The 25931-nt window shown below is 45.1% G+C and overlaps 1 protein-coding gene across 1 annotated transcript in view; it reads left to right on the top strand.

The window, feature by feature from the left end:
* dcc (DCC netrin 1 receptor) overlaps positions 1-25931 on the top strand; it is a 681343-nt gene that overhangs the window by 332917 nt on the left and 322495 nt on the right. The window contains exons 6-7 of the mRNA XM_052458625.1: positions 4043-4197; positions 5956-6076. Coding sequence (XP_052314585.1) covers positions 4043-4197; positions 5956-6076 — 276 coding nt within the window. The remainder of the gene's footprint in view (positions 1-4042; positions 4198-5955; positions 6077-25931) is intronic.

Here is a 25931-nt window from a genome sequence, read left to right as displayed (position 1 = left end):
CCTTAACCAACATCCATACACAGAAGTCTAAACCTCCACCTATATCTGACCTTAACCAACATCCATACACAGAAGTCTAAACCTCCACCTATATCTGACCTTAACCAACATCCATACACAGAAGTCTAAACCTCCACCTATATCTGACCTTAACCAACATCCATACACAGAAGTCTAAACCTCCACCTATATCTGACCTTAACCAACATCCATACACAGAAGTCTAAACCTCCACCTATATCTGACCTTAACCAACATCCATACACAGAAGTCTAAACCTCCACCTATATCTGACCTTAACCAACATCCATACACAGAAGTCTAAACCTCCACCTATATCTGACCTTAACCAACATCCATACACAGAAGTCTAAACCTCCACCTATATCTGACCTTAACCAACATCCATACACAGAAGTCTAAACACAGAAGTCTAAACCTCCACCTATATCTGACCTTAACCAACATCCATACACAGAAGTCTAAACCTCCACCTATATCTGACCTTAACCAACATCCATACACAGAAGTCTAAACCTCCACCTATATCTGACCTTAACCAACATCCATACACAGAAGTCTAAACCTCCACCTATATCTGACCTTAACCAACATCCATACACAGAAGTCTAAACCTCCACCTATATCTGACCTTAACCAACATCCATACACAGAAGTCTAAACCTCCACCTATATCTGACCTTAACCAACATCCATACACAGAAGTCTAAACCTCCACCTATATCTGACCTTAACCAACAACCATACACAGAAGTCTAAACCTCCACCTATATCTGACCTTAACCAACAACCATACACATACATTTAACCTCCTCCTATATCTGACCTTAACCAACATCCATACACAGAAGTCTAAACCTCCACCTATATCTGACCTTAACCAACAACCATACACAGAAGTCTAAACCTCCACCTATATCTGACCTTAACCAACAACCATACACAGAAGTCTAACCTCCTCCTATATCTGACCTTAACCAACATCCATACACAGAAGTCTAAACCTCCACCTATATCTGACCTTAACCAACCAACATCCATACACAGAAGTCTAAACCTCCACCTATATCTGACCTTAACCAACATCCATACACAGAAGTCTAAACCTCCACCTATATCTGACCTTAACCAACATCCATACACAGAAGTCTAAACCTCCACCTATATCTGACCTTAACCAACATCCATACACAGAAGTCTAAACCTCCACCTATATCTGACCTTAACCAACATCCATACACAGAAGTCTAAACCTCCACCTATATCTGACCTTAACCAACATCCATACACAGAAGTCTAAACCTCCACCTATATCTGACCTTAACCAACATCCATACACAGAAGTCTAAACCTCCACCTATATCTGACCTTTAACCAACATCCATACACAGAAGTCTAAACCTCCACCTATATCTGACCTTAACCAACATCCATACACAGAAGTCTAAACCTCCACCTATATCTGACCTTAACCAACATCCATACACAGAAGTCTAAACCTCCACCTATATCTGACCTTAACCAACATCCATACACAGAAGTCTAAACCTCCACCTATATCTGACCTTAACCAACATCCATACACAGAAGTCTAAACCTCCACCTATATCTGACCTTAACCAACATCCATACACAGAAGTCTAAACCTCCACCTATATCTGACCTTAACCAACATCCATACACAGAAGTCTAAACCTCCACCTATATCTGACCTTAACCAACATCCATACACAGAAGTCTAAACCTCCACCTATATCTGACCTTAACCAACATCCATACACAGAAGTCTAAACCTCCACCTATATCTGACCTTAACCAACATCCATACACAGAAGTCTAAACCTCCACCTATATCTGACCTTAACCAACATCCATACACAGAAGTCTAAACCTCCACCTATATCTGACCTTAACCAACATCCATACACAGAAGTCTAAACCTCCACCTATATCTGACCTTAACCAACATCCATACACAGAAGTCTAAACCTCCACCTATATCTGACCTTAACCAACATCCATACACAGAAGTCTAAACCTCCACCTATATCTGACCTTAACCAACATCCATACACAGAAGTCTAAACCTCCACCTATATCTGACCTTAACCAACATCCATACACAGAAGTCTAAACCTCCACCTATATCTGACCTTAACCAACATCCATACACAGAAGTCTAAACCTCCACCTATATCTGACCTTAACCAACATCCATACACAGAAGTCTAAACCTCCACCTATATCTGACCTTAACCAACATCCATACACAGAAGTCTAAACCTCCACCTATATCTGACCTTAACCAACATCCATACACAGAAGTCTAAACCTCCACCTATATCTGACCTTAACCAACATCCATACACAGAAGTCTAAACCTCCACCTATATCTGACCTTAACCAACATCCATATACAGAAGTCTAAACCTCCACCTATATCTGACCTTAACCAACATCCATACACAGAAGTCTAAACCTCCACCTATATCTGACCTTAACCAACATCCATACACAGAAGTCCTAAACCTCCACCTATATCTGACCTTAACCAACATCCATACACAGAAGTCTAAACCTCCACCTATATCCTGAACTTAACCAACATCCATACACAGAAGTCTAAACCTCCACCTATATCTGACCTTAACCAACATCCATACACTGAAGTCTAAACCTCCACCTATATCTGACCTTAACCCTGTCTCCATACACAGAAGTCTAAACCTCCACCTATATCCCTGACTCTTAACCAACATCCATACACAGTATGTCTAAACCCTCCACCTATATCAGTGCCACCCCAGTTCCTGAACTATCCATACCAACACGTATGTCTAACCCTCCACCCTGTCTGACCTTAACCAACATCCATACACAGTTCTAACTACCTCCACCTATACGTATGACCTAACCAACATCCATCTCCTCTCTCTACAGTCTAAAGTTCCTGAACACCTATATCTGACCCTTAACCAACATCCATACACAGAAGTCTAAACCTCCACCTATATCTGCCACCCCAGTTCCTGAACATCCCTACAACACGTATGTCTAAACCTAACCCCTGTCTCCCTCTTCTACAGTGCCTACCCCAGTTCCTGAACTACCCCACCAACACGTATGCATAACCCTAACCCTGTCTCCTCTCTACAGTGCCACCCCAGTTCCTGAACTACCCTACCAACACGTATGTCTAACCCTAACCCTGTCTCCCTCTCTCTACAGTGCCACCCCAGTTCCTGAACTACCCTACCAACACGTATGTCTAACCCTAACCCTGTCTCCCTCTCTCTACAGTGCCACCCCAGTTCCTGAACTACCCTACCAACACGTATGTCTAACCCTAACCCTGTCTCCCTCTCTCTACAGTGCCACCCCAGTTCCTGAACTACCCTACCAACACGTATGCATAACCCTAACCCTGTCTCCCTCTCTCTACAGTGCCACCCCAGTTCCTGAACTACCCTACCAACACGTATGTCTAACCCTAACCCTGTCTCCCTCTCTCTACAGTGCCACCCCAGTTCCTGAACTACCCTACCAACACGTATGTCTAACCCTAACCCTGTCTCCCTCTCTCTACAGTGCCACCCCAGTTCCTGAACTACCCTACCAACACGTATGTCTAACCCTAACCCTGTCTCCCTCTCTCTACAGTGCCACCCCAGTTCCTGAACTACCCTACCAACACGTATGTCTAACCCTAACCCTGTCTCCCTCTCTCTACAGTGCCACCCCAGTTCCTGAACTACCCTACCAACACGTATGTCATAACCCTAACCCTGTCTCCCTCTCTCTACAGTACCACCCCAGTTCCTGAACTACCCCACCAACACGTATGTCTAACCCTAACCCTGTCTCCCTCTCTCTACAGTACCACCCCAGTTCCTGAACTACCCCACCAACACGTATGTCTAACCCTAACCCTGTCTCCCTCTCTCTACAGTACCACCCCAGTTCCTGAACTACCCCACCAACACGTATGTCTAACCCTAACCCTGTCTCCCTCTCTCTACAGTGCCACCCCAGTTCCTGAACTACCCCACCAACACGTATGCCTATGAGAGTACGGACATGGAGCTGGAGTGTGCTGTAACGGGGAACCCTCCTCCTACGGTGCGCTGGATGAAGAACGGAGAGGAGGTCATCCCCAGTGACTACTTCCAGATCGTTGTACGTCACATAGAACACGGCCTCTGTGTGTGTGTGTGTGTGTGTGTGTGTGTGTGTGTGTGTGTGTGTGTGTGTGTGTGTGTGTGTGTGTGTGTGTGTGTGTGTGTGTGTGTGTGTGTGTGTGTGTGTGTGTGTGTGTGTGTGTGTGTGAGAGTGAGTGAGTGAGTGAGTGAGTGAGTGAGTGAGTGAGTGAGTGAGTGAGTGAGTGAGTGAGTGAGTGACTACATCCAGATGGTTGTAAATGACACAGGATCATGAACACGTGATGACCTGGTGGTACCATGGGGGTGACTGGTGGTGACTGAGTGAGTGACTGAGTGAGTGTAGTGAGTGGTGAGTGGTGAGTGAGTGAGGGAGTGTGTGTGTGTGTGTAGTGTATATGGGGGTGTGTGGGGGGGTTATAAACCATGTCACCCATATAATGTCATAGGGGTACATACCCAGTGACTACATCCAGATGGTTGTAAATCACACAGGATCACGAACACGACTCTGATGACCTTGTAGGGGGGTACTATAGGGGGTACTATAGGGGGTACTATAGGGGGGTACTATAGGGGGTACTATAGGGGGGTACTATAGGGGGTACTATTGGGAGGTACTATAGGGGGTACTATAGGGGGTACTATAGGGGGTACTATAGGGGGTACTATAGGGGGTACTATAGGGGGTACTATAGGGGGTACTATAGGGGGTACTATAGGGGGTACTATAGGGGGTACTATAGGGGGTACTATTGGGAGGTACTATAGGGGGTACTATAGGGGGTACTATAGGGGTACTATAGGGGTACTATAGGGGTACTATAGGGGGTACTATTGGGACTATAGGGGAGTACTATAGGGGGTACTATAGGGGGTACTATTGGGGTACTATAGGGGGTACTATAGGGGTACTATAGGGGTACTATAGGGGGGGTACTATACTATAGGGGGTACTATAGGGGGTACTATAGGGGTACTATAGGGGGGGAGTACTAGTGGGGGGTACTATAGGGGGTACTATAGGGGGTACTATAGGGGGTACTATAGGGGGGTACTATAGGGGGGTACTATAGGGGGTACTATAGGGGGTACTATAGGGGGGTACTATAGGGGGTACTATAGGGGGTACTATAGGGGGGTACTATAGGGGGTACTATAGGGGGGTACTATAGGGGGTACTATAGGGGTACTATAGGGGTACTATTGGGAGGTACTATAGGGGGTACTATAGGGGTACTGTAGGGGGTACTATAGGGGGGTACTATAGGGGGTACTATAGGGGGTACTATAGGGGGGTACTATAGGGGGTACTAGGTAGGCTGGGCACCAAACTAAGAGCCAATGTATAGTTCAAGCCCTAATACTCTAACTATGTAGAAGTCAACTCAAAGATCTGACCATTTCAATAATCAATGACAAATAGCTTTTGATCCAGATTGTATAGAAAGAAGAAACAGCCTTTACTTTTCTATGGTAGCCCATACATAACATACTGCTATCTATTAGGCTCCCGAGTGGCACAGCGGTCTAAGGCACTGCATTTCAGTGCTAGAGGCGTCACGACAGACCCTGGTTTGATCCTGGGCTGTGTCACAACCGGCCGTGATTGGGAGTCCCATAGGGCAGCGCACAATTGGCTGAGCGTCGTCCGGGTTTGGCCGGGGGTAGGACGTCATTGTAAAATAAGAATTTGTTCTTTAACCGACTTGCCCAGTTAAATAAAGGTTAAATTAAAATGGTTTTAAAACCAACTGTGTTGTGCCTTCCTCTGCAGGATGGCAGTAACCTCCAGATCCTTGGTCTGGTGAAGTCAGATGAAGGTTTCTATCAGTGTGTGGCTGAGAACGAAGCAGGGAACGCCCAGGCTATGGCCCAGCTCATACTGAGAGAGTCAGGTAAGAGACGGCCCTAACCAGGCCAAGCCAAACTTCTCTCTGTGTGTCTCAGCCAAATTAAGGCATTTCTTGTCTTCTCTGTCTGTGTCTCAGCTCACCTTCTCTCTCTCTCTCAGATCCACCTATCTCAGCTTAATATCCCTCTCAGCTCCACCTATCTCAGCATAATGTCTCTCTCAGCTCCACCTATCACTCTCTCAGCATAATGTCTCTCTCAGCTCCGCCTATCTCTCTCTAAGCATAATGTCTCTCTCAGCTTATCACTCTCTCAGCTTAATGTCCCTCTCAGCTCCACCTATCTCAGCATAATGTCTCTCTCAGCTCCACCTATCACTCTCTCAGCATAATGTCTCTCTCAGCTCCGCCTATCTCTCTCTAAGCTTAATGTCCATCTCAGCTTAATGTCTCTCTCAGCTTAATGTCCCTCTCAGCTCCACCTATCTCTCTCTCACCTTAATGTCCATCTCAGCTCCACCTATCTCTCTCTCAGCTTAATGTCCCTCTCAGCTCCACCTATCTCTCTCTCAGCTTAATGTCCATCTCAGCTCCACCTATCTCTCTCTCAGCTTAATGTCCCTCTCAGCTCCACCTATCTCTCTCTCAGCTTAATGTCCCTCTCAGCTCCACCTATCTCTCTCTAAGCTTAATGTCCATCTCAGCTCCACCTATCTCTCTCTCAGCTTAATGTCTCTCTCAGCTTAATGTCCCTCTCAGCTGCACCTATATCAGCTTAATGTCCCGCTCAGCTCCGCCTATCTCTCTCTCAACTCCACATATCTCTCTTTCTCAGCTCCGCCTATCTCAGCATAATGTCCCTCTCAGCTCCGCCTATCTCTCTCTCTCAACTCCGACTATCTCTCTCTCTCAGCTCCCCTCCTATCTCTCTCTCAGCTCCGCCTATCTCAGCTTATTGTCCCTCTCAGCTCCGCCTATCTCTCTCTCTCAGCTCCGCCTATCTCAGCTTATTGTCCCTCTCAGCTCCGCCTATCTCAGCTTATTGTCCCTCTCAGCTCCGCCTATCTCAGCTTATTGTCCCTCTCAGCTCCGCCTATCTCTCTCTCTCAACTCCGCCTATCTCTCTCTCTCAGCTCCGCCTATCTCTCTCTCAGCTCCGCCTATCTCAGCTTATTGTCCCTCTCAGCTCCGCCTATCTCTCTCTCTCAACTCCGCCTATCTCTCTCTCTCAACTCCGCCTATCTCTCTCTCTCAACTCCGCCTATCTCTCTCTCTCAACTCCGACTATCTCTCTCTCAGCTCCGCCTATCTCAGCTTATTGTCCCTCTCAGCTCCGCCTATCTCAGCTTATTGTCCCTCTCAGCTCCGCCTATCTCAGCTTATTGTCCCTCTCAGCTCCGACTATCTCAGCTTATTGTCCCTCTCAGCTCCGCCTATCTCAGCTTATTGTCCCTCTCAGCTCCGACTATCTCTCTCTCTCTCAGCTTAACCGTCCCGTTTATTCCATTCCAGCCATTACAATGAGCATGTCCTCCTATAACTCTTCCTACCAGCCTCCTCTGCTCCTCAACAACACACAACCTATACCTCCACGCCCCCCGTCACTAACAAACACCAGCCTTTACTCTCCTTCCTCACCTTCCACACCTCCACCACTCATCCACTCTTCACCCTCCATCTGCTGGGAGGTCATGGGTTAGGTCAGGGGTCAGACTTTAGCCAAGCTCAACCAGGATTCCTGCTAGGTGCGTCAGAGGTTTCCTACCGCAGGCGGAGAGAAACGCCAGATGTTTATAGTGACTGAATGTGCTTGGCAAAGTAGAGACAGATGTGGGGCGTGTCTGGTGTCCAGATTAGGACCCATATTACGACAGCGTCAGAGTCAGAAGGACTCAGCGTGACACCAACTGAGGCTTTCCTAATATGGACGCCGTAGGATTATTTCTCCCTGACACAGCGTCTTCGGCTGGCCGATATAAATGTCACCTGTAATATTGGGCCTTCTGTTAATTCTATTCCTTCAGATGTCAGTGGGAGAATGACTCTGTGATATTTGTCGATTTATTTTTGAGATTCACACGAAAAGTTGTTACTCAACGGATACGGGTAACATTTTCATGTCTGAAATTATGTTTTTGAGCCAGGCTCAGAGTTGGGTCATAGCACCACAAACTCCTAACTGTTCAACTCCTAACTGTTCAACTCCTAACTGTTCAACTCCTATCAGTTCAACTCCTATCTGTTCAACTCCTAACTGTTCAACTCCTATCAGTTCAACTCCTATCAGTTCAACTCCTATCAGTTCAACTCCTAACTGTTCAACTCCTAACTGTTCAACTCCTAACTGTTCAACTCCTATCAGTTCAACTCCTAACTGTTCAACTCCTATCAGTTCAACTCCTATCTGTTCAACTCCTAACTGTTCAACTCCTAACTGTTCAACTCCTAACTGTTCAACTCCTATCAGTTCAACTCCTAACTGTTCAACTCCTATCAGTTCAACTCCTATCAGTTCAACTCCTAACTGTTCAACTCCTAACTGTTCAACTCCTATCAGTTCAACTCCTAACTGTTCAACTCCTATCTGTTCAACTCCTATCAGTTCAACTCCTAACTGTTCAACTCCTAACTGTTCAACTCCTATCAGTTCAACTCCTATCAGTTCAACTCCTAACTGTTCAACTCCTATCTGTTCAACTCCTATCTGTTCAACTCCTATCTGTTCAACTCCTAACTGTTCAACTCCTAACTGTTCAACTCCTATCAGTTCAACTCCTATCAGTTCAACTCCTATCAGTTCAACTCCTATCTGTTCAACTCCTATCAGTTCAACTCCTATCTGTTCAACTCCTGTTCAACTCCTATCAGTTCAACTCTAATTATCATTTTCCTGGTCTGTTCACCATGCTAGTAGGAAAAGTTCAAATATCAGTGCCATCTGTATAACTGTGTGTGTGTGTTGTGTGTGTTCAACTGTAACTGTTCAACTGTGTGTTGTGTGTGTGTTGTGTGTGTGTGTGTGTGTTCAACTGTGTGTTCAACTGTGTGTTCAACTGTATCTGTTCAACTGTAACTGTTCAACTGTAACTGTTCAACTGTATGTTCAACTCCTGTCAGTTCAACTGTATCAGTTCAACTCCTATCAGTGTGTATCTGTTCAACTGTGTCAGTTCAACTGTGTCTGTTCAACTGTTCAACTCCTATCAGTTCAACTCCTATCAGTTCAACTCCTAACTGTTCAACTTATCTGTTCAACATCTGTTCAACTCCTATCACAACTGTATGTTCAACAAGCAAATCCAACTGTTCAACCCTATCTGTTCAACTCCCTGTTCAACCCCAACTGTTCAACTCCTAACTGTTCAACCCTAATGTTCCTACTTTTTTAACTCCAGATTGTGTCATTTGTTCAGACTCAGGGTTCATCAACTAGATTCAGACAGTTCAGACTCCTAACTGTTTTTCTTGTTCAACTCCTAACTGTTCAGGGGGCTGGAACATAAATACACATAATTTGTCCTAACTGTTCAACTTGACTGTTCAACTCCTAACTGTTCAACTCCTAACAGTTCATAACTAACTCCTTCTGTTCAACTCCTAACTGTTCAACTCCTAACTGTTCCCCTTCCTGTAGACAACTCCTAACTGTTCAACTCCTAACTGTTCAACTAAACTCCTATCTGTTCAACTCCTAACTTTCAACTCCTAACTGTTCAACTTATCTGTTTGTATCTGTTCAACACCTAACTGTTCAATAACTGTTCAACTACTATCAGTTCAACTGTATCAGTTCAACTCCTACTCAGTTCAACTCCTATCTGTTCCCTTCCTGTCTGTTCAACTCCTATCTGTTCCTCCTAACTGTTCCTCCTTCAGTTCTGTATCAGTTCAACTCCTATCAGTTCAACCCTCTGTTCCCTTCCTGTTGTAGACACAGCCCTCTGTTCAACTTCCTGTTGTAGACACAGCCCCTGTTCCTTCCTAACTGTTCAACCCTAACTGTTCCTCCTAACTGTTCAACTCCTATCAGCCCCTAACTGTTCCTCCTTGTTCAACTCCTAACTGTTCAACTGTAAATGTTCAACTCCTATCTGTTCCTTCCTGTTCAACTCCTATCAGTTCAACCCTCTGTTCCTCCTTCCTGTTGTAAACCTACAGTTCCTCCTATCTGTTCCTTCCTGTCAGTTCAGCCCTCTGTTCCCTTCCTGTCTAGACACAGCCCTAACTGTTCAACTTCCTGTCGTAGAACAGCCCTCTGTTCAACTCCTTCCTGTTTCTAGACTCTAATTATCATTTTTTCCCTTCCTGTTGTAGGAAAAGGAATATCTGTTCCCTTCCTGTGTGTAGACACAGTGTGTGTGTGTGTGTGTGTGTGTGTGTGTGTGTGTGTGTTCCCTTCCTGTTGTGTGTGTGCCCCTGTTCCCTTCCTGTTGTAGATACAGCCCCCTGTGTGTGTGTGTGTGTGTGTGTGTCCTGTGTGTGTGTGTGTTCCCTTCCTGTTTATACTGATGTCGACAGCCCCCTGTTCCCTTCCTGTTTTTTAATCCAGATTGGTGTCATTTTAGAGCCATCAACTGTTCCCAGATTCCTGTTGGGGGCTGGAACATAAATACACATAATTTGTCGACTGCAAATTGACTGCAAGAAGCCACAAACAGATATAATATTTGGCTAAAACGTAATTTGAAACCCTGTTCCTTCCATTTGTAGACACATACAGCCCCCTGAACCGTTCCCTTCCTGTCGTAGACACAGCCCTCTGTTCCCTTCCTGTTGTAGACACAGCCCTCTGTTCCCTTCCTGTTGTAGACACAGCCCCCTGTTCCCTTCCTGTTGTAGACACAGCCCCCTGTTCCCTTCCTGTTGTAGACACAGCCCCCTGTTCCCTTCCTGTTGTAGACACAGCCCCTGTTCCCTTCCTGTTGTAGACACAGCCCTCTGTTCCCTTCCTGTTGTAGACACAGCCCCCTGTTCCCTTCCTGTTGTAGACACAGCCCTCTGTTCCCTTCCTGTTGTAGACACAGCCCTCTGTTCCCTTCCTGTTGTAGACACAGCCCTCTGTTCCCTTCCTGTTGTAGACACAGCCCTCTGTTCCCTTCCTGTTGTAGACACAGCCCCCTGTTCCCTTCCTGTTGTAGATACAGCCCCCTGTTCCCTTCCTGTTGTAGACACAGCCCCCTGTTCCCTTCCTGTTGTAGACACAGCCCTCTGTTCCCTTCCTGTTGTAGACACAGCCCTCTGTTGCCTTCCTGTTGTAGACACAGCCCCCTGTTCCCTTCCTGTTGTAGACACAGCCCCCTGTTCCCTTCCTGTTGTAAACACAGCCCCCTGTTCCCTTCCTGTTGTAGACACAGCCCCCTGTTCCCTTCCTGTTGTAAACACAGCCCCCTGTTCCCTTCCTGTTGTAGACACAGCCCCATGTTCCCTTCCTGTTGTAAACACAGCCCCTTGTTCCCTTCCTAACGTAGATACAGCCCCCTGTTCCCTTCCTGTTGTAGAAACAGCACCCTGTTCCCTTCCTAACTTAGATACAGCCCCCTGTTCCCTTCCTGTTGTAGACACAGCCCCTTGTTCCCTTCCTAACGTAGATACAGCCCCCTGTTCCCTTCCTGTTGTAGACACAGCCCCTTGTTCCCTTCCTAACGTAGATACAGCCCCCTGTTCCCTTCCTGTTGTAGAAACAGCACCCTGTTCCCTTACTCATTTAGAAACAGCATCCCGTTCCCTTCCCACCCCCTGACCTCACAGCTGGAGTGGTGTCTGCCACCCTGCTTGCTGGGTAACATCAGCCGCCACACATGTACCTGCAGGGGAACCTCTGTGAGAGCAGACCTGTCCTGTCTCTCTGCATCACACACTGTCTGTTCTCCCAACGTCTTGTTGGATTTCATTCAATTAGACAGCCTCCCTCTGGTATTCTCAGTAGTGGTGTGCTCCGACATGATGTCTATGTGATGTGTGTGTGTGTGTGTGTGTGTGTGTGTGTGTGTGTGTGTGTGTGTGTGTGCGTGCGTGTGTGCGTGCGTGCGTGCGTGCGTGCTCGTGCATGCGTGTCTGTGTGCGTGTCTGTGCCCGTGCGTGCGTGTGTGTGTGTGTGTGTGTGTGTGTGTGTGTGTGTGTGTGTGTGTGTGTGTGTGTGTGTGTGTGTGTGTGCATTTCTCACTGGTAACTGAATCTCTGACTGAACTCAATATGCAACCTGGAAACAGCAGTACTATTCTATTACGGCACTACATATAAAGTAGCTACTGTATAAACAAGTTATGGATCCCCATTAGTTCCTGTCAGGGCAGCAGCTACTCTTCCTGGGGTTTATTATGGATCCCCATTAGTTCCTCCCAAGGCAGCAGCTACTCTTCCTGGGGTTTATTATGGATCCCCATTAGTTCCTGCCAAGGCAGCAGCTACTCTTCCTGGGGTTTATTATGGATCCCTATTAGTTCCTGCCAAGGCAGCAGCTACTCTTCCTGGGGTTTATTATGGATCCCCATTAGTTCCTGTGAAGCAGCTACTCTTCCTGGGGTTTATTATGGATCCCCATTAGTTCCTCCCAAGGCAGCAGCTACTCTTCCTGGGGTTTATTATGGATCCCCATTAGTTCCTCCAAGGCAGCAGCTACTCTTCCTGGGGTTTATTATGGATCCCCATTAGTTCCTGCCAAGGCAGCAGCTACTCTTCCTGGGGTTTATTATGGATCCCCATTAGTTCCTGCCAAGGCAGCAGCTACTCTTCCTGGGGTTTATTATGGATCCCCATTAGTTCCTGCCAAGATAGCAGCTACTCTTCCTGGGGTTTATTATGGATCCCTATTAGTTCCTGCCAAGGCAGCAGCTACTCTTCCTGGGGTTTATTATGGATCCCTATTAGTTCCTGCCAAGCCAGCAGCTACATTGGAGCAAAATGAATGCAGCTTCTACAATACATTAAGTGTGTTCCCTCAGACCACTACTCTACTACCACATATCTACAATACATTAAGTGTGTTCCCTCAGACCCCTACTCTACTACCACATATCTACAATACATTAAGTGTGTTCCCTCAGACCACTACTCTACTACCACATATCTACAATACATTAAGTGTGTTCCCTCAGACCACTACTCTACTACCACATATCTACAATACATTAAGTGTGTTCCCTCAGACCACTACTCTACTACCACATATCTACAATACATTAAGTGTGTTCCCTCAGACCACTACTCTACAATACATTAAGTGTGTTCCCTCAGACCACTACTCTACAATACATTAAGTGTGTTCCCTCAGACCACTACTCTACTACCACATATCTACAATACATTAAGTGTGTTCCCTCAGACCACTACTCTACTACCACATATCTACAATACATTAAGTGTGTTCCCTCAGACCACTACTCTACTACCACATATCTACATTTAAGTGTGTTCCCTCAGACCACTACTCTACTACCACATATCTACAATACATTAAGTGTGTTCCCTCAGACCACTACTCTACTACCACATATCTACAATACATTAAGTGTGTTCCCTCAGACCACTACTCTACTACCACATATCTACAATACATTAAGTGTGTTCCCTCAGACCACTACTCTACAATACATTAAGTGTGTTCCCTCAGACCACTACTCTACTACCACTACTCTACAATACATTAAGTGTGTTCCCTCAGACCACTACTCTACTACCACTACTCTACAATACATTAAGTGTGTTCCCTCAGACCACTACTCTACTACCACATATCTACAATACATTAAGTGTGTTCCCTCAGACCACTACTCTACTACCACATATCTACAATACATTAAGTGTGTTCCCTCAGACCACTACTCTACAATACATTAAGTGTGTTCCCTCAGACCACTACTCTACTACCACATATATCTTGTGTGTTGCCTCAGATCATGCTACTCTTTACCTGTCTCTTCACAGTCCATTAAGTGTGTTCCCTCAGACCATATTTTTAAAATCTAATTTTACTGCTGCATTACTGTGTTGCATCAGTTACTACCACATATGGAATTAGAGTTCCATCAGACCACTACTCACTACCACATATCTAGAACTGTGGAATAGAGTTCCCTGACCACTACTCTACTACCACATATCTACAATACATTAATGTGTTCCCTCAGACCACTGGCTCTACCACACTAGTACTGTGGAATTAAGTGTGTTCCCTCAGACCACTACTCTACTACCTCATATCTAGTACATTAAGTGTGTTCCCTGTAGACACTGACTCTACTACCACATATCTACAATACATTCCATGTAGTCATGGCTCTATGTACCACATATCTACAAATTAGTGTTTCCCTCAGACCACTACTCTACTACCACATTTACATTTACATTTAAGTGTGTTCCCTCAGACCACTACTTACTACCACATATCCAGAGCTACAATACAAATTGTGTGACATTCACCTTATGACATCCATTGGAACAGACCACTACTTACTAATAGTGCATCTAAATCTTTAAGGGAGGGTTCCCTCAGACCACTACTCTATCCTATCCTTAGGTATTCCTTAAAGACTACCACATATCTACAATTTCAGGTGTCTCTCAGACCACTACTCTACTACCACTGTCCTACAATACATTAAGTGTGTTCCAGACCACTACTGGGGGCCACTACTCTACAATACATTTTGACTGTGCTGACCACTACTGTACTTCCTACATGGTAGGGAGTTCCCTCAGACCACTAGGTGGTACCACTGTGGAATAGAGTTCCATGTAGTCCCTGGACCACTACTCTAGTACTGTGGAATATAGTTCCATGTAGTCATACCTCTATGTCTACTGTGGAATAGTGTTCCATGACCACTAGTTACTACCTCTATGTACAATACTGTAATGTGTTCCATGTAGACATGGCTCTATGTAGTACTGTGGAATAGAGTTCCCTGTAGACATACTCTACTACCACTACTACTCTACAATACATTAAGGCTCTATGTCTACAATACTTAAGTGTGTTCCCTGACCACTACTTACTACCTCTATGTAGTACTGTGGAATGTGTTCCAGACCACTAGTCATACCACTATGTAGTACATTAATAGTTCCATGTAGACCACTCTATGTAGTACTGTCTAATACATTCCATGTGTTCCCTCAGACCACTACTGTGGACTACCACATAGTCATGGCTCATGTAGTGTGTGGAATCAGACCATGTAGTCACTACCACTATCTAGTACATTAATGTGTTCCCTGTACCACTGGCTCTATGTACCACATATCTACAATACATTCCATGTAGTCATGGCCACTATGTACTACCACATGTCTGCCTCCATTACAGTCTGTTCTGGAAGAGACCTCTACTGGCATGTCTTGTGGGGTATGCAGTGTGTTCCCTCAGACCACTACTCTACTACCAGACAGCTCAATACATTCAACATGTCAATACCTACTCATAAATAAAAGTGTGATGAAGTCCCTCAGACCACTCTCTCCTCCACTTTGAGCCACTAGAGATTGACATACATTTTACATTAAGTGTGTTCCTCAATATTAGCAATACATCTGTGTTCAGACCACTCTACAAGGGTTCCAGACCACTACTCTACTACCACTGTTCTACAAAATTAATGTGTTCCTCAGACCACCTTTTTCTACAATACATTAAGTGTGCACCTGACCACATACTACAATAATCAAGTGTGTTCCCTCAAACCACTACTCTACTACCACCTATCTTGTTGATAGTGTTGTTCCCTCAGACCCCTAGAACCACATGTCTACTACATTAAGTGTGTTCCTTGTTGACCCCTGTTGTTAAGAAGGTAGAATACATAAAGTGTGTTCCTGTAGGACCTGCCTTGTTGATACCACTGTTAAGAAGGTAGAAACTACCACATATCTACAATACATTAAGTCTGAGACCTACTCTACTACTTATCTACAGTGTTGTTAAGTGTAGAAACTCAGACCCTGTACTACCACATGCCTTACATTGAAGTGTTGTTAAGAAGGTAGAAACTACTCTGTACCACATATCTTGTTACATTAGTGTTGTTCCCTAGAAACTAGGGTCTGTACCACATATCTTACATGTTGATAGTGTTGTTAAGAAGGTAGAAACTACTCTAGGACCACATATCTACAATGATTAGTGTGTTCCCTCAGAAACTAGGGCCTGTACTACCTGCATTCTACAATGATTAGTGTTGTTGAGAAGGTAGAAACTACCCATAGGACAATACATTGTTGATCAGACCACTTCTACTACCACATAGGTACAATACATTAGTGTGTTCCTGTAGACCTGCCTACTCTACTACCACATGTCTGATAAGAAGGTAGAAACTAGGGCCTGTAGGACCTGCCTTGTTGATAGTGTTGTTGAGAAGGTAGAAACTACCTGTGTGTTCCTGACCACTACCCTGAATTTTATCTGAACCGTCTGTTCCAGCCACTCCTACTACCAATCTACAATACGTGTTCCCTTTAATTCCCATATCTACAATTAAATAGCCAGCATCAGCTGCACGAAAGGGGTGTTCCCTGGAGACCATGAGGATGTGTTCAACCCTCAGTTCCCTCAGCTTACTCTATTCCGTTTGTTTTGTTGCCGTTAAACGTGTGTTTTGTAGCCTACTACCAGACCCCTAACCACATATCTACAATACATTAAGAGAGTTTACCCAGGATCGGATCCACTCTTCGCGTCCCTGGACTATATTTTTAAATCACCTCTCCGTTCTTTGAATAGGTTCCATTTCTCCGCTGGAGATCTATTGGCGGATTGGATTGTCTGACTGGCTCTATGTAGTACTGTTTTGTATACGGTATTTCATTTGTTTGGATGTGATGTAGTACTGTGATTTGTGTAGTCATGGCTAGTTGAGGACTGTAATTAAGAGTTGATCATGGCTCTATGGTTCTGTCATGGCTCTAAGTAGTGGAATTGTTATATTGATTGTATGTTTAATACTGGGCCCCGCTACACGGAATGAACGGACAAACATCGGTGACAAAAGTCACTGTGAGTTCATGAACTCCTTTCCGGGCAGGTGCTCTTTTTAGGCAGACAGCTACAGTGACATTTCTGGAGGAACAGAACTCATTGTGATATTATTAAAGTAGGGATGTGTAATCTTGTTGTTGCTAATACAACCCACGCAACAGAATATAGTTGTTTTTGAAGTTCTTTACAATTTTAAGGGTTTATGAAAAGTTTATTTCCATTAGCTGACTTTTACATAAGTCCTTTGTTTGAGCCAAATGTAGACCTTTTTGACCTGACCAGACTGGGACAGTAATCATTGCGACAAAACTAAAAGCCTGAGGACCTGCCTTGTTTATAGTGCTGTTAAGAAGGTAGAAACTACCTGGCACCTGCCTATAAATAATAACCTCAAGTCAAAAACTTACAGGGCCTGTAGGACCTGCCTTGTTGATAGTGTTGTTAAGAAGGTAGAAACTAGGGCCTGTAGGACCTGCCTTGTTGATAGTGCTGTTAAGAAGGTAGAAACTAGGGTCTGAAGGACCTGCCTTGTTGATAGTGTTGTTAAGAAGGTAGAAACTAGGGCCTGTAGTACATGCCTTGTTGATAGTGTTGTTAAGAAGGTAGAAACTAGGGCCTTTAGGACCTGCCTTGTTGATAGTGTTGTTAAGAAGGTAGAAACTAGGGTCTGTAGGACCTGCCTTGTTGATAGTGTTGTTAAGAAGGTAGAAACTAGGGCCTGTAGGACCTGCCTTGTTGATAGTGTTGTTAAGAAGGTAGAAACTAGGGCCTGTAGGACCTGCCTTGTTGATAGTGCTGTTAAGAAGGTAGAAACTAGAGCCTGTAGGACCTGCCTTGTTGATAGTGTTGTTGAGAAGGTAGAAACTAGGGCCTGTAGGACCTGTCTTGTTGATAGTGTTGTTAAGAAGGTAGAAACTAGGGCCTGTAGGACCTGCCTTGTTGATAGTGTTGTTGAGAAGGTAGAAACTAGGGCCTGTAGGACCTGCCTTGTTGATAGTGTTGTTGAGAATGTAGAAACTAGGGCCTGTAGGACCTGCCTTGTTGATAGTGTTGTTGAGAATGTAGAAACTAGGGCCTGTAGGACCTGCCTTGTTGATAGTGTTGTTGAGAATGTAGAAACTAGGGCCTGTAGGACCTGCCTTGTTGATAGTGTTGTTGAGAATGTAGAAACTAGGGCCTGTAGGACCTGCCTTGTTGATAGTGTTGTTGAGAATGTAGAAACTAGGGCCTGTAGGACCTGCCTTGTTGATAGTGTTGTTGAGAATGTAGAAACTAGGGCCTGTAGGACCTGCCTTGTTCATAGTGTTAAGACGGCAGAGCATCCCTTTATTATAAACAGACTTTTCCCCATCTTAGCTACTACTGTATCAATATGTTTTGACCGTGAAAGTTTACAATCTCGTGTCACTCCAAACAGTTCAGTCATCTCAACTTGCTCAATTTCCACATTATTTATTACAAGATTTAGTTGAGGTTTAGGGTTTAGTGAGTGTTTTGTTCCAAAACACAATGCTTTTAGTTTTATAAATACTTAGAGGCTAACTTATTCCTTGCCACCCACTCTGAAACTAACTGCAGCTCTTTGTTGAGTGTTGCAGTCATTTCAGTCACTGTAGCAGCTTTAAAAAAAAAATAGTTCACCTTATTTCACAGCTGACGTGTATAGTGTTGAGACTTCCGCATACGTAGATCGTGAAATGACACCAGACACCCTACCTTGACACTTCACCCACCTAACAGTATTATGGCCAGTGCACATGTTCTTGCCACTTTATTAAGCTGACAATCTGCTTCTATCTCCTCAGCACTCACCGTAGAAGCAGTAGCAGTTAATTCACAGTCATTCACTCCCTTTTCCTGACTGGTGTAGTTGCGTTGACCGACAGTGTCCAGCCTCTTACTGTCGCGCGTCAAGGCAAGATAGGCTTATAGCCACGTAAAGATCACCCTCTTCAGGCAGTGTTGCCATGTTCGCATTTTTTTTTCTTGACAATTGGCCTACTTTGAAAACGTTGTCACGGGTGAAAATGTTTTGGTCGCAGGTGGTGGGTTTTTGGACTACTTCTAAATTGCACCGCGGCAGCCATGGCATTTCCCTTAAAAATGTTACATTTCACCGTGACCTGCTGCTACTGACTATCAGGCAGTGAGGCAGGCGGTTACTGACTGAGTGAGTAGTGGAGGAGAGGACCGGAGGGGTGTGGGTGAGTGGTGGAGAGGACCAGAGGGGTGTGGGTGAGTGGTGGAGAGGACCGGAGGGGTGTGGGTGAGTGGTGGAGAGGACCAGAGGGGTGTGGGTGAGTGGTGGAGAGGACCGGAGGGGTGTGGGTGAGTGGTGTATATACTATGACAAAGGGCTGTTATTTGTGGTGTATGGCCAATATACTACGACTAAGGGCTGTTATTTGTGGTGTATGGCCAATATACTACGACTAAGGTCTATGTCCTAAAAAACAGCCCTTAGCCGTGGTATATTGACCATAAACCACACCTCCTTTGGTCTTATTGCTTAATCACAGCTGTCAAAACAAGTGAAATTGACCTCCATTGATGGAAAATGATCTGGAGAGTTTAATAAGGGAGATTTATCTTAAATTCAGAATAATTGTTATTTTGATGGGAAAACCACATTTTGCTTCTTTAGCCTACGTTGTTAAAATTAAGTTGATACTCCTTCTTAATTCGCCTGAAAACATTATGGGGGAAAAAAGGGTTTACTTGACAAATGTGGCAACTCCTCTCCTCTCGGTGCGAAAACGGGTTTTCAGAGGTCAGTGGGTTAGACATTTTAGCCAGACTTTTTTTTTTCTAGCGTTTTCTCTGCATGTTATATCGGTCCTTTTTGGGACGGATTAAAAGCAGATACAAATGCATACGCAAAAGTCTAATATTGGCCCAAAATATTGGTCAACCGAGAAATCAGTCGGGCTCTAGTTGCTAGGGGTTCCCGTGGTGACAGTAACCAGGGGTTTCTGACTCCAACTGTCAGTCTGACCTTCTCTGGCTCCTCTGCTCTGTTTTCTGTTGGTTCTGTGAGACTTTGGCTGTGTCACAAACGGCACCATATTCCCTTAGATTGCATTTTTTTTTTTTTTTTTTTTGACGAAGGACCATAGAGGTCTGATCAAAAGTAGTACACTATAACTGTAGGGTGCCGTTTGGGACGCACACTTTCAGTTTTCTCAGCCATCTGTGCGGTTACTGCTGTTCCCAGCCAAGGCTCTGGGGAGGCCCTCACTGACGACACCAGAGCACATTGTTTGAGCAGTGATTAAAAAAAGGACTAGAGGAAAATAGAAGGAACATCTCTCTTCTCTAGGATAATCTATAGTTTCCCAGACACAGATTAAGACTGTAACAGTGCTGGAGTCCCCGTTTATGCTTCTTAATTGAACCAGTCTTTTACTTCTTGTTTAAATACTTTTTTAATTAATGACACGTTCTTCATCAAATTAATGTTATGTTGATTAAATTATAAACAGGCTAACACCCCCCGTATTGTGAAACTGTAGGTTAACGACTCCCTACCCCACACCCCCACTCCTCACACCCCCACACCCTCACACCCCCACACCCCACACCCCCACACCCTCACACCCCCACACCCTCACACACCCCCACACCCTCACACCCCCACTCCCTCACACCCCCCACACCCCACACCCCCACACCCCCACTCCCTCACACCCCCACACCCTCACACCCCCACACCCCACACCCCACACCCCCACTCCCTCACACCCCCACACCCCCACTCCCTCACACCCCCACCCCCACTCCCTCACACCCCCACACCCCACTCCCTCACACCCCCACCCTCACACCCCCAAACCCTCACACCCCCCACACCCCCACCCCCCCACTCCCTCACACCCCCACTCCCTCACACCCCCACACACCCCACTCCCTCACACCCCCACACCCTCACACCCCCACTCCCTCACACCCCCACTCCCCACACCCCCACACCCCACACCCCCACTCCCTCACACCCCCACACCTCACACCCCCACTCCCTCACACCCCCACACCCTCACACCCCCACTCCCTCACACCCCCACTCCCTCACACCCCCACACCCTCACACCCCCACTCCCTCACACCCCCACACCCCCACTCCCTCACACCCCCACACCCCCACTCCCTCACACCCCCACACCCTCACACCCTCACACCCCCCACCCTCACACCCTCACACCCCCACTCCCTCACACCCCCACACTCCCACACCCTCACACCCCCACACCCTCACACCCTCACACCCCCACACTCCCACACCCTCACACCCCCACACCCCCACACCCCCACACCCCCACACCCTCACACCCCCACACCCCCACACCCTCACACCCCCACACCCCCACACCCCCACACCCTCACACCCCTACACCCTCACACCCCCACACTCCCACACCCTCACACCCCCACACCCTCACACCCTCCCTGAATGTGACAGAAAAACAAGTAGCAAAGTCATTAAGACCAGTCACATCTTATATAATGTATAATAACAGGAATGAAATCATCATCATGTATTGATCACATCTTTACTAATTCTGCAGAAATTTGCTTAATAGTGGTATCCAAATCCATCGGATGTAGTGATCACAATATACTGTATATAGCCGTCCTTCTACACCTGCATTGCTTGCTGTTTGGGGTGTTAGGCTGGGGGTTTCTGTACAGCACTTTGAGACATCAGCTGATTTAAGAAGGGCTTTATAAATATATTTGATTTGATAAATATGATTAGTAGCCATATCTAGGGGAAAAAAAATAAGTTCCAAAGGCTGGGCCTAATATAGTGTATCAGAGGTCATGGGGCCTAATATAGTGTATCAGAGTTCATGGGGCCTAATATAGTGTATCAGAGGTCATGGGGCCTAATATAGTGTATCAGAGGTCATGGGGCCTAATATAGTGTATCAGAGGTCATGGGGCCTAATATAGTGAGTATAATAAGAGGGCATACAATACGTTTTGTAGTGATTCCTATGTTGAAGATGTAAATACGATTTACTCGTCTGTGGTGTGTAATGAGGATTAACCAGTAGCTGCACACGACACATTTATTACATAATCCTGGTAGAGTCAGGCATTCCACAGGGCAGCTGTCTAGGCCCCCTACTTTTTAAAACTCTTGACTAATGACCTGCCACTGGCTTTGAGTAAAGTCTCTGTGTCAAAATAAACTGCTGACTCAACACTGTACATGTCAGCTGCCAGAGCGAATGAAATCAAATCAACACTTAACAAAGAGATGGAGACAGTTTCAGAATGGGTGGCAAGAAATAAGTTAGTCATAAATATTTTTTAAAACTAGAAGCATGGTTTTGGGACAAATCATTCACTAAACCGTAAACCTTAACTCAATCTTGTAATGAGCAAATTGAGATGACTAAACTGCTTGGAGTAACACTAGATTGTAAACTGTCATGGTCAAAACATATTGATGGAACAGTAGCTAAGATGCGGAGAAGTCTGTCTATAGTAAAGTGCTGCTCTGCCTTCTTAACAACACTATCAACAAGGCAGGTCCTACAGGCCCTAGTTTCTACATTCTTAACAGCACTATCAACAAGGCAGGTCCTACAGGCCCTAGTTTCTACCTTCTTAACAACACTATCAACAAGGCAGGTCCTACAGGCCCTAGTTTCTACCTTCTTAACAACACTATCAACAAGGCAGGTCCTACAGGCCCTAGTTTCTACATTCTTAACAGCACTATCAACAAGGCAGGTCCTACAGGCCCTAGTTTCTACCTTCTTAACAACACTATCAACAAGGCAGGTCCTACAGGCCCTAGTTTCTACCTTCTTAACAACACTATCAACAAGGCAGGTCCTACAGGCCCTCTACCTTCTTAACAACACTATCAACAAGGCAGGTCCTTAGTTTCTACCTTCTTAACAACACTGGGCAGGTCCTAGTTTTCTACCTTCTTAACAACACTGTCAACAAGGCAGGTCCTACCCCTTTTTGACCTTATTACTGTTCAGTCGTGTGGTCAGGTGCCACAAAAAAGGACTTAGGAAAATTGCATTTGGCTCAGAACAGGGCAGTACGGCTGGCCCTTGGATGTACACAGAGAGCTAATATTAATAAAATGCATGTCAATCTCTCCTGGCTCAAAGTGGAGGAGAGATTGACTTCATCCCTACTTTTATTTATGAGAGGTATTGACATGTTGAATGCACCGAGCTGTCTGTCTAAACTACAGGCACACAGCTCGGACACCCATGCATACCCCACAAGACATGCCACCAGAGGTCTCTTCCAGAACAGACTGTGGGAGGCACACAGTACTACATGGAGCCATAACTACACGGAACTCTATTCCACAGTACTACATAGAGCCATGGCTACATGGAACTCTATTCCACAGTAGTACATAGAGCCATGACTACATGGAACTCTATTCCACAGTACTACATAGAGTCATGACTACATGGAACTCTATTCCCCAGTACTACATAGAGCCATGACTACATGGAACTATATTCCACAGTACTACATAGAGCCATGACTACATGGAACTCTATTCCACAGTACTACATAGAGCCATGACTACATGGAACTCTATTCCACAGTACTACATAGAGCCATGACTACATGGAACTCTATTCCACAGTACTACATAGAGCCATGACTACATGGAACTCTATTCTACAGTACTACATAGAGCCATGACTACATGGAACTCTATTCCACAGTACTACATAGAGTCATGACTACATGGAACTCTATTCCACAGTACTACATAGAGCCATGACTACATGGAACTCTATTCCACAGTACTACATAGAGCCATGACTACATGGAACTCTATTCCACAGTACTACATAGAGCCATGACTACATGGAACTCTATTCCACAGTACCACATAGAGCCATGACTACATGGAACTCTATTCCACAGTACTACATAGAGCCATGACTACATGGAACTCTATTCCACAGTACTACACAGAGAACTACATGGAACTTCCACAGTACTACATAGAGCCATGACTACATGGAACTCTATTCCACAGGAATGACTACGTGGAACTCTCCACAGTACTACATAGAGCCATGACTACATGGAACTCTATTCCACAGTACTACATAGAGCCATGACTACATGGAACTCTATTCCACAGTACTACATAGAGCCATGACTACGTGGAACTCTATTCCACAGTACTACATAGAGCCATGACTACATGGAACTCTATTCCACAGTACTACATAGAGCCATGACTACATGGAACTCTATTCCACAGTAATACATAGAGTCATGACTACATGGAACTCTATTCCACAGTACTACATAGAGCCATGACTACATGGAACTCTATTCCACAGTACTACATAGAGCCATGACTACATGGAACTCTATTCCACAGTACTACATAGAGCCATGACTACATGGAACTCTATTCCACAGTACTACATAGGAACTACATGGAACTTCCCCAGTACTACATAGAGCCATGACTACATGGAACTATATTCCACAGTACTACATAGAGCCATGACTACATGGAACTCTATTCCACAGTACCACATAGAGCCATGACTACATGGAACTCTATTCCCCAGTACTACATAGAGCCATGACTACATGGAACTCTATTCCCCAGTACTACATAGAGCCATGACTACATGGAACTCTATTCCCCAGTACTACATAGAGCCATGACTACATGGAACTCTATTCCACAGTAGTAAAATTAGATTTCAAAAAACTGATAAAAATCACCTTATGGAGGGGAAGAAGAGACACACATACAGGCACACACACACACACACACAGACATGTGTATGTGACCAATAACATCTGCTATTTGTGAAGAATCAACATCAAGTGGAACACAATCATGAAGTGGAACGACATTTATTGGATATTTCAAACTTTTTTTAACAAATCAAAAACGGAAGAATTGGGCGTGCAAAATTATTCAGCCCCCTTAAGTTAATACTTTGTAGCACCACCTTTTGCTGCGATTACAGCTGTAAGTCGCTTGGGGTATGTCTCTATCAGTTTTGCACATCGAGAGACTGAAATTTTTTCCCATTCCTCCTTGAAAAACAGCTCGAGCTCAGTGAGGTTGGATGGAGAGCATTTGTGAATAGCAGTTTTCACTTCTTTCCACAGATTCTCGATTGGATTCAGGTCTGGACTTTGACTTGGCCATTCTAACACCTGGATATGTTTATTTTTGAACCATTCCATTGTAGATTTTGCTTTATGTTTTGGATCATTGTCTTGTTGGAAGACAAATCTCCGTCGCAGTCTCAGGTCTTTTGCAGACTACATCAGGTTTTCTTCCAGAATGGTCCTGTATTTGGCTCCATCCATCTTCCCATCAATTTTATCCATCTTCCCTGTCCCTGCTGAAGAAAAGCAGGCCCAAACCATGATGCTGCCACCACCATGTTTGACAGTGGGGATGATGTGTTCAGGGTGATGAGCTGTGTTGCTTTTACGCCAAACATAACGTTTTGCATTGTTGCCAAAAAGTTCAATTTTTTTTTCATCTGACCAGAGCACCTTCTTCCACATGTTTGGTGTGTCTCCCAGGTGGCTTGTGGCAAACTTTAAATGACACTTTTTATGGATATCTTTAAGAAATGGTTTCTTCTTGCCACTCTTCCATAAAGGCCAGATTTGTGCAATATACGACTGATTGTTGTCCTATGGACAGAGTCTCCCACCTCAGCTGTAGATCTCTGCAGTTCATCCAGAGTGATCATGGGCCTCTTGGCTGCATCTCTGATCAGTCTTCTCCATGTATGAGCTGAAAGTTTAGAGGGACGGCCAGGTCTTGGTAGATTTGCAGTGGTCTGATACTCCTTCCATTTCAATATTATCGCTTGCACAGTGCTCCTTGGGATGTTTAAAGCTTGGGAAATCTTTTTGTATCCAAATCCGGCTTTAAAC

The sequence above is a fragment of the Oncorhynchus keta genome, chromosome 12 (assembly GCF_023373465.1).
Source record: "Oncorhynchus keta strain PuntledgeMale-10-30-2019 chromosome 12, Oket_V2, whole genome shotgun sequence".
Taxonomy (NCBI): domain Eukaryota; kingdom Metazoa; phylum Chordata; class Actinopteri; order Salmoniformes; family Salmonidae; genus Oncorhynchus; species Oncorhynchus keta.
The sequence above is the reverse complement of the archived record's forward strand: the minus strand, read 5'-3'. Positions and strand labels throughout refer to the sequence as shown.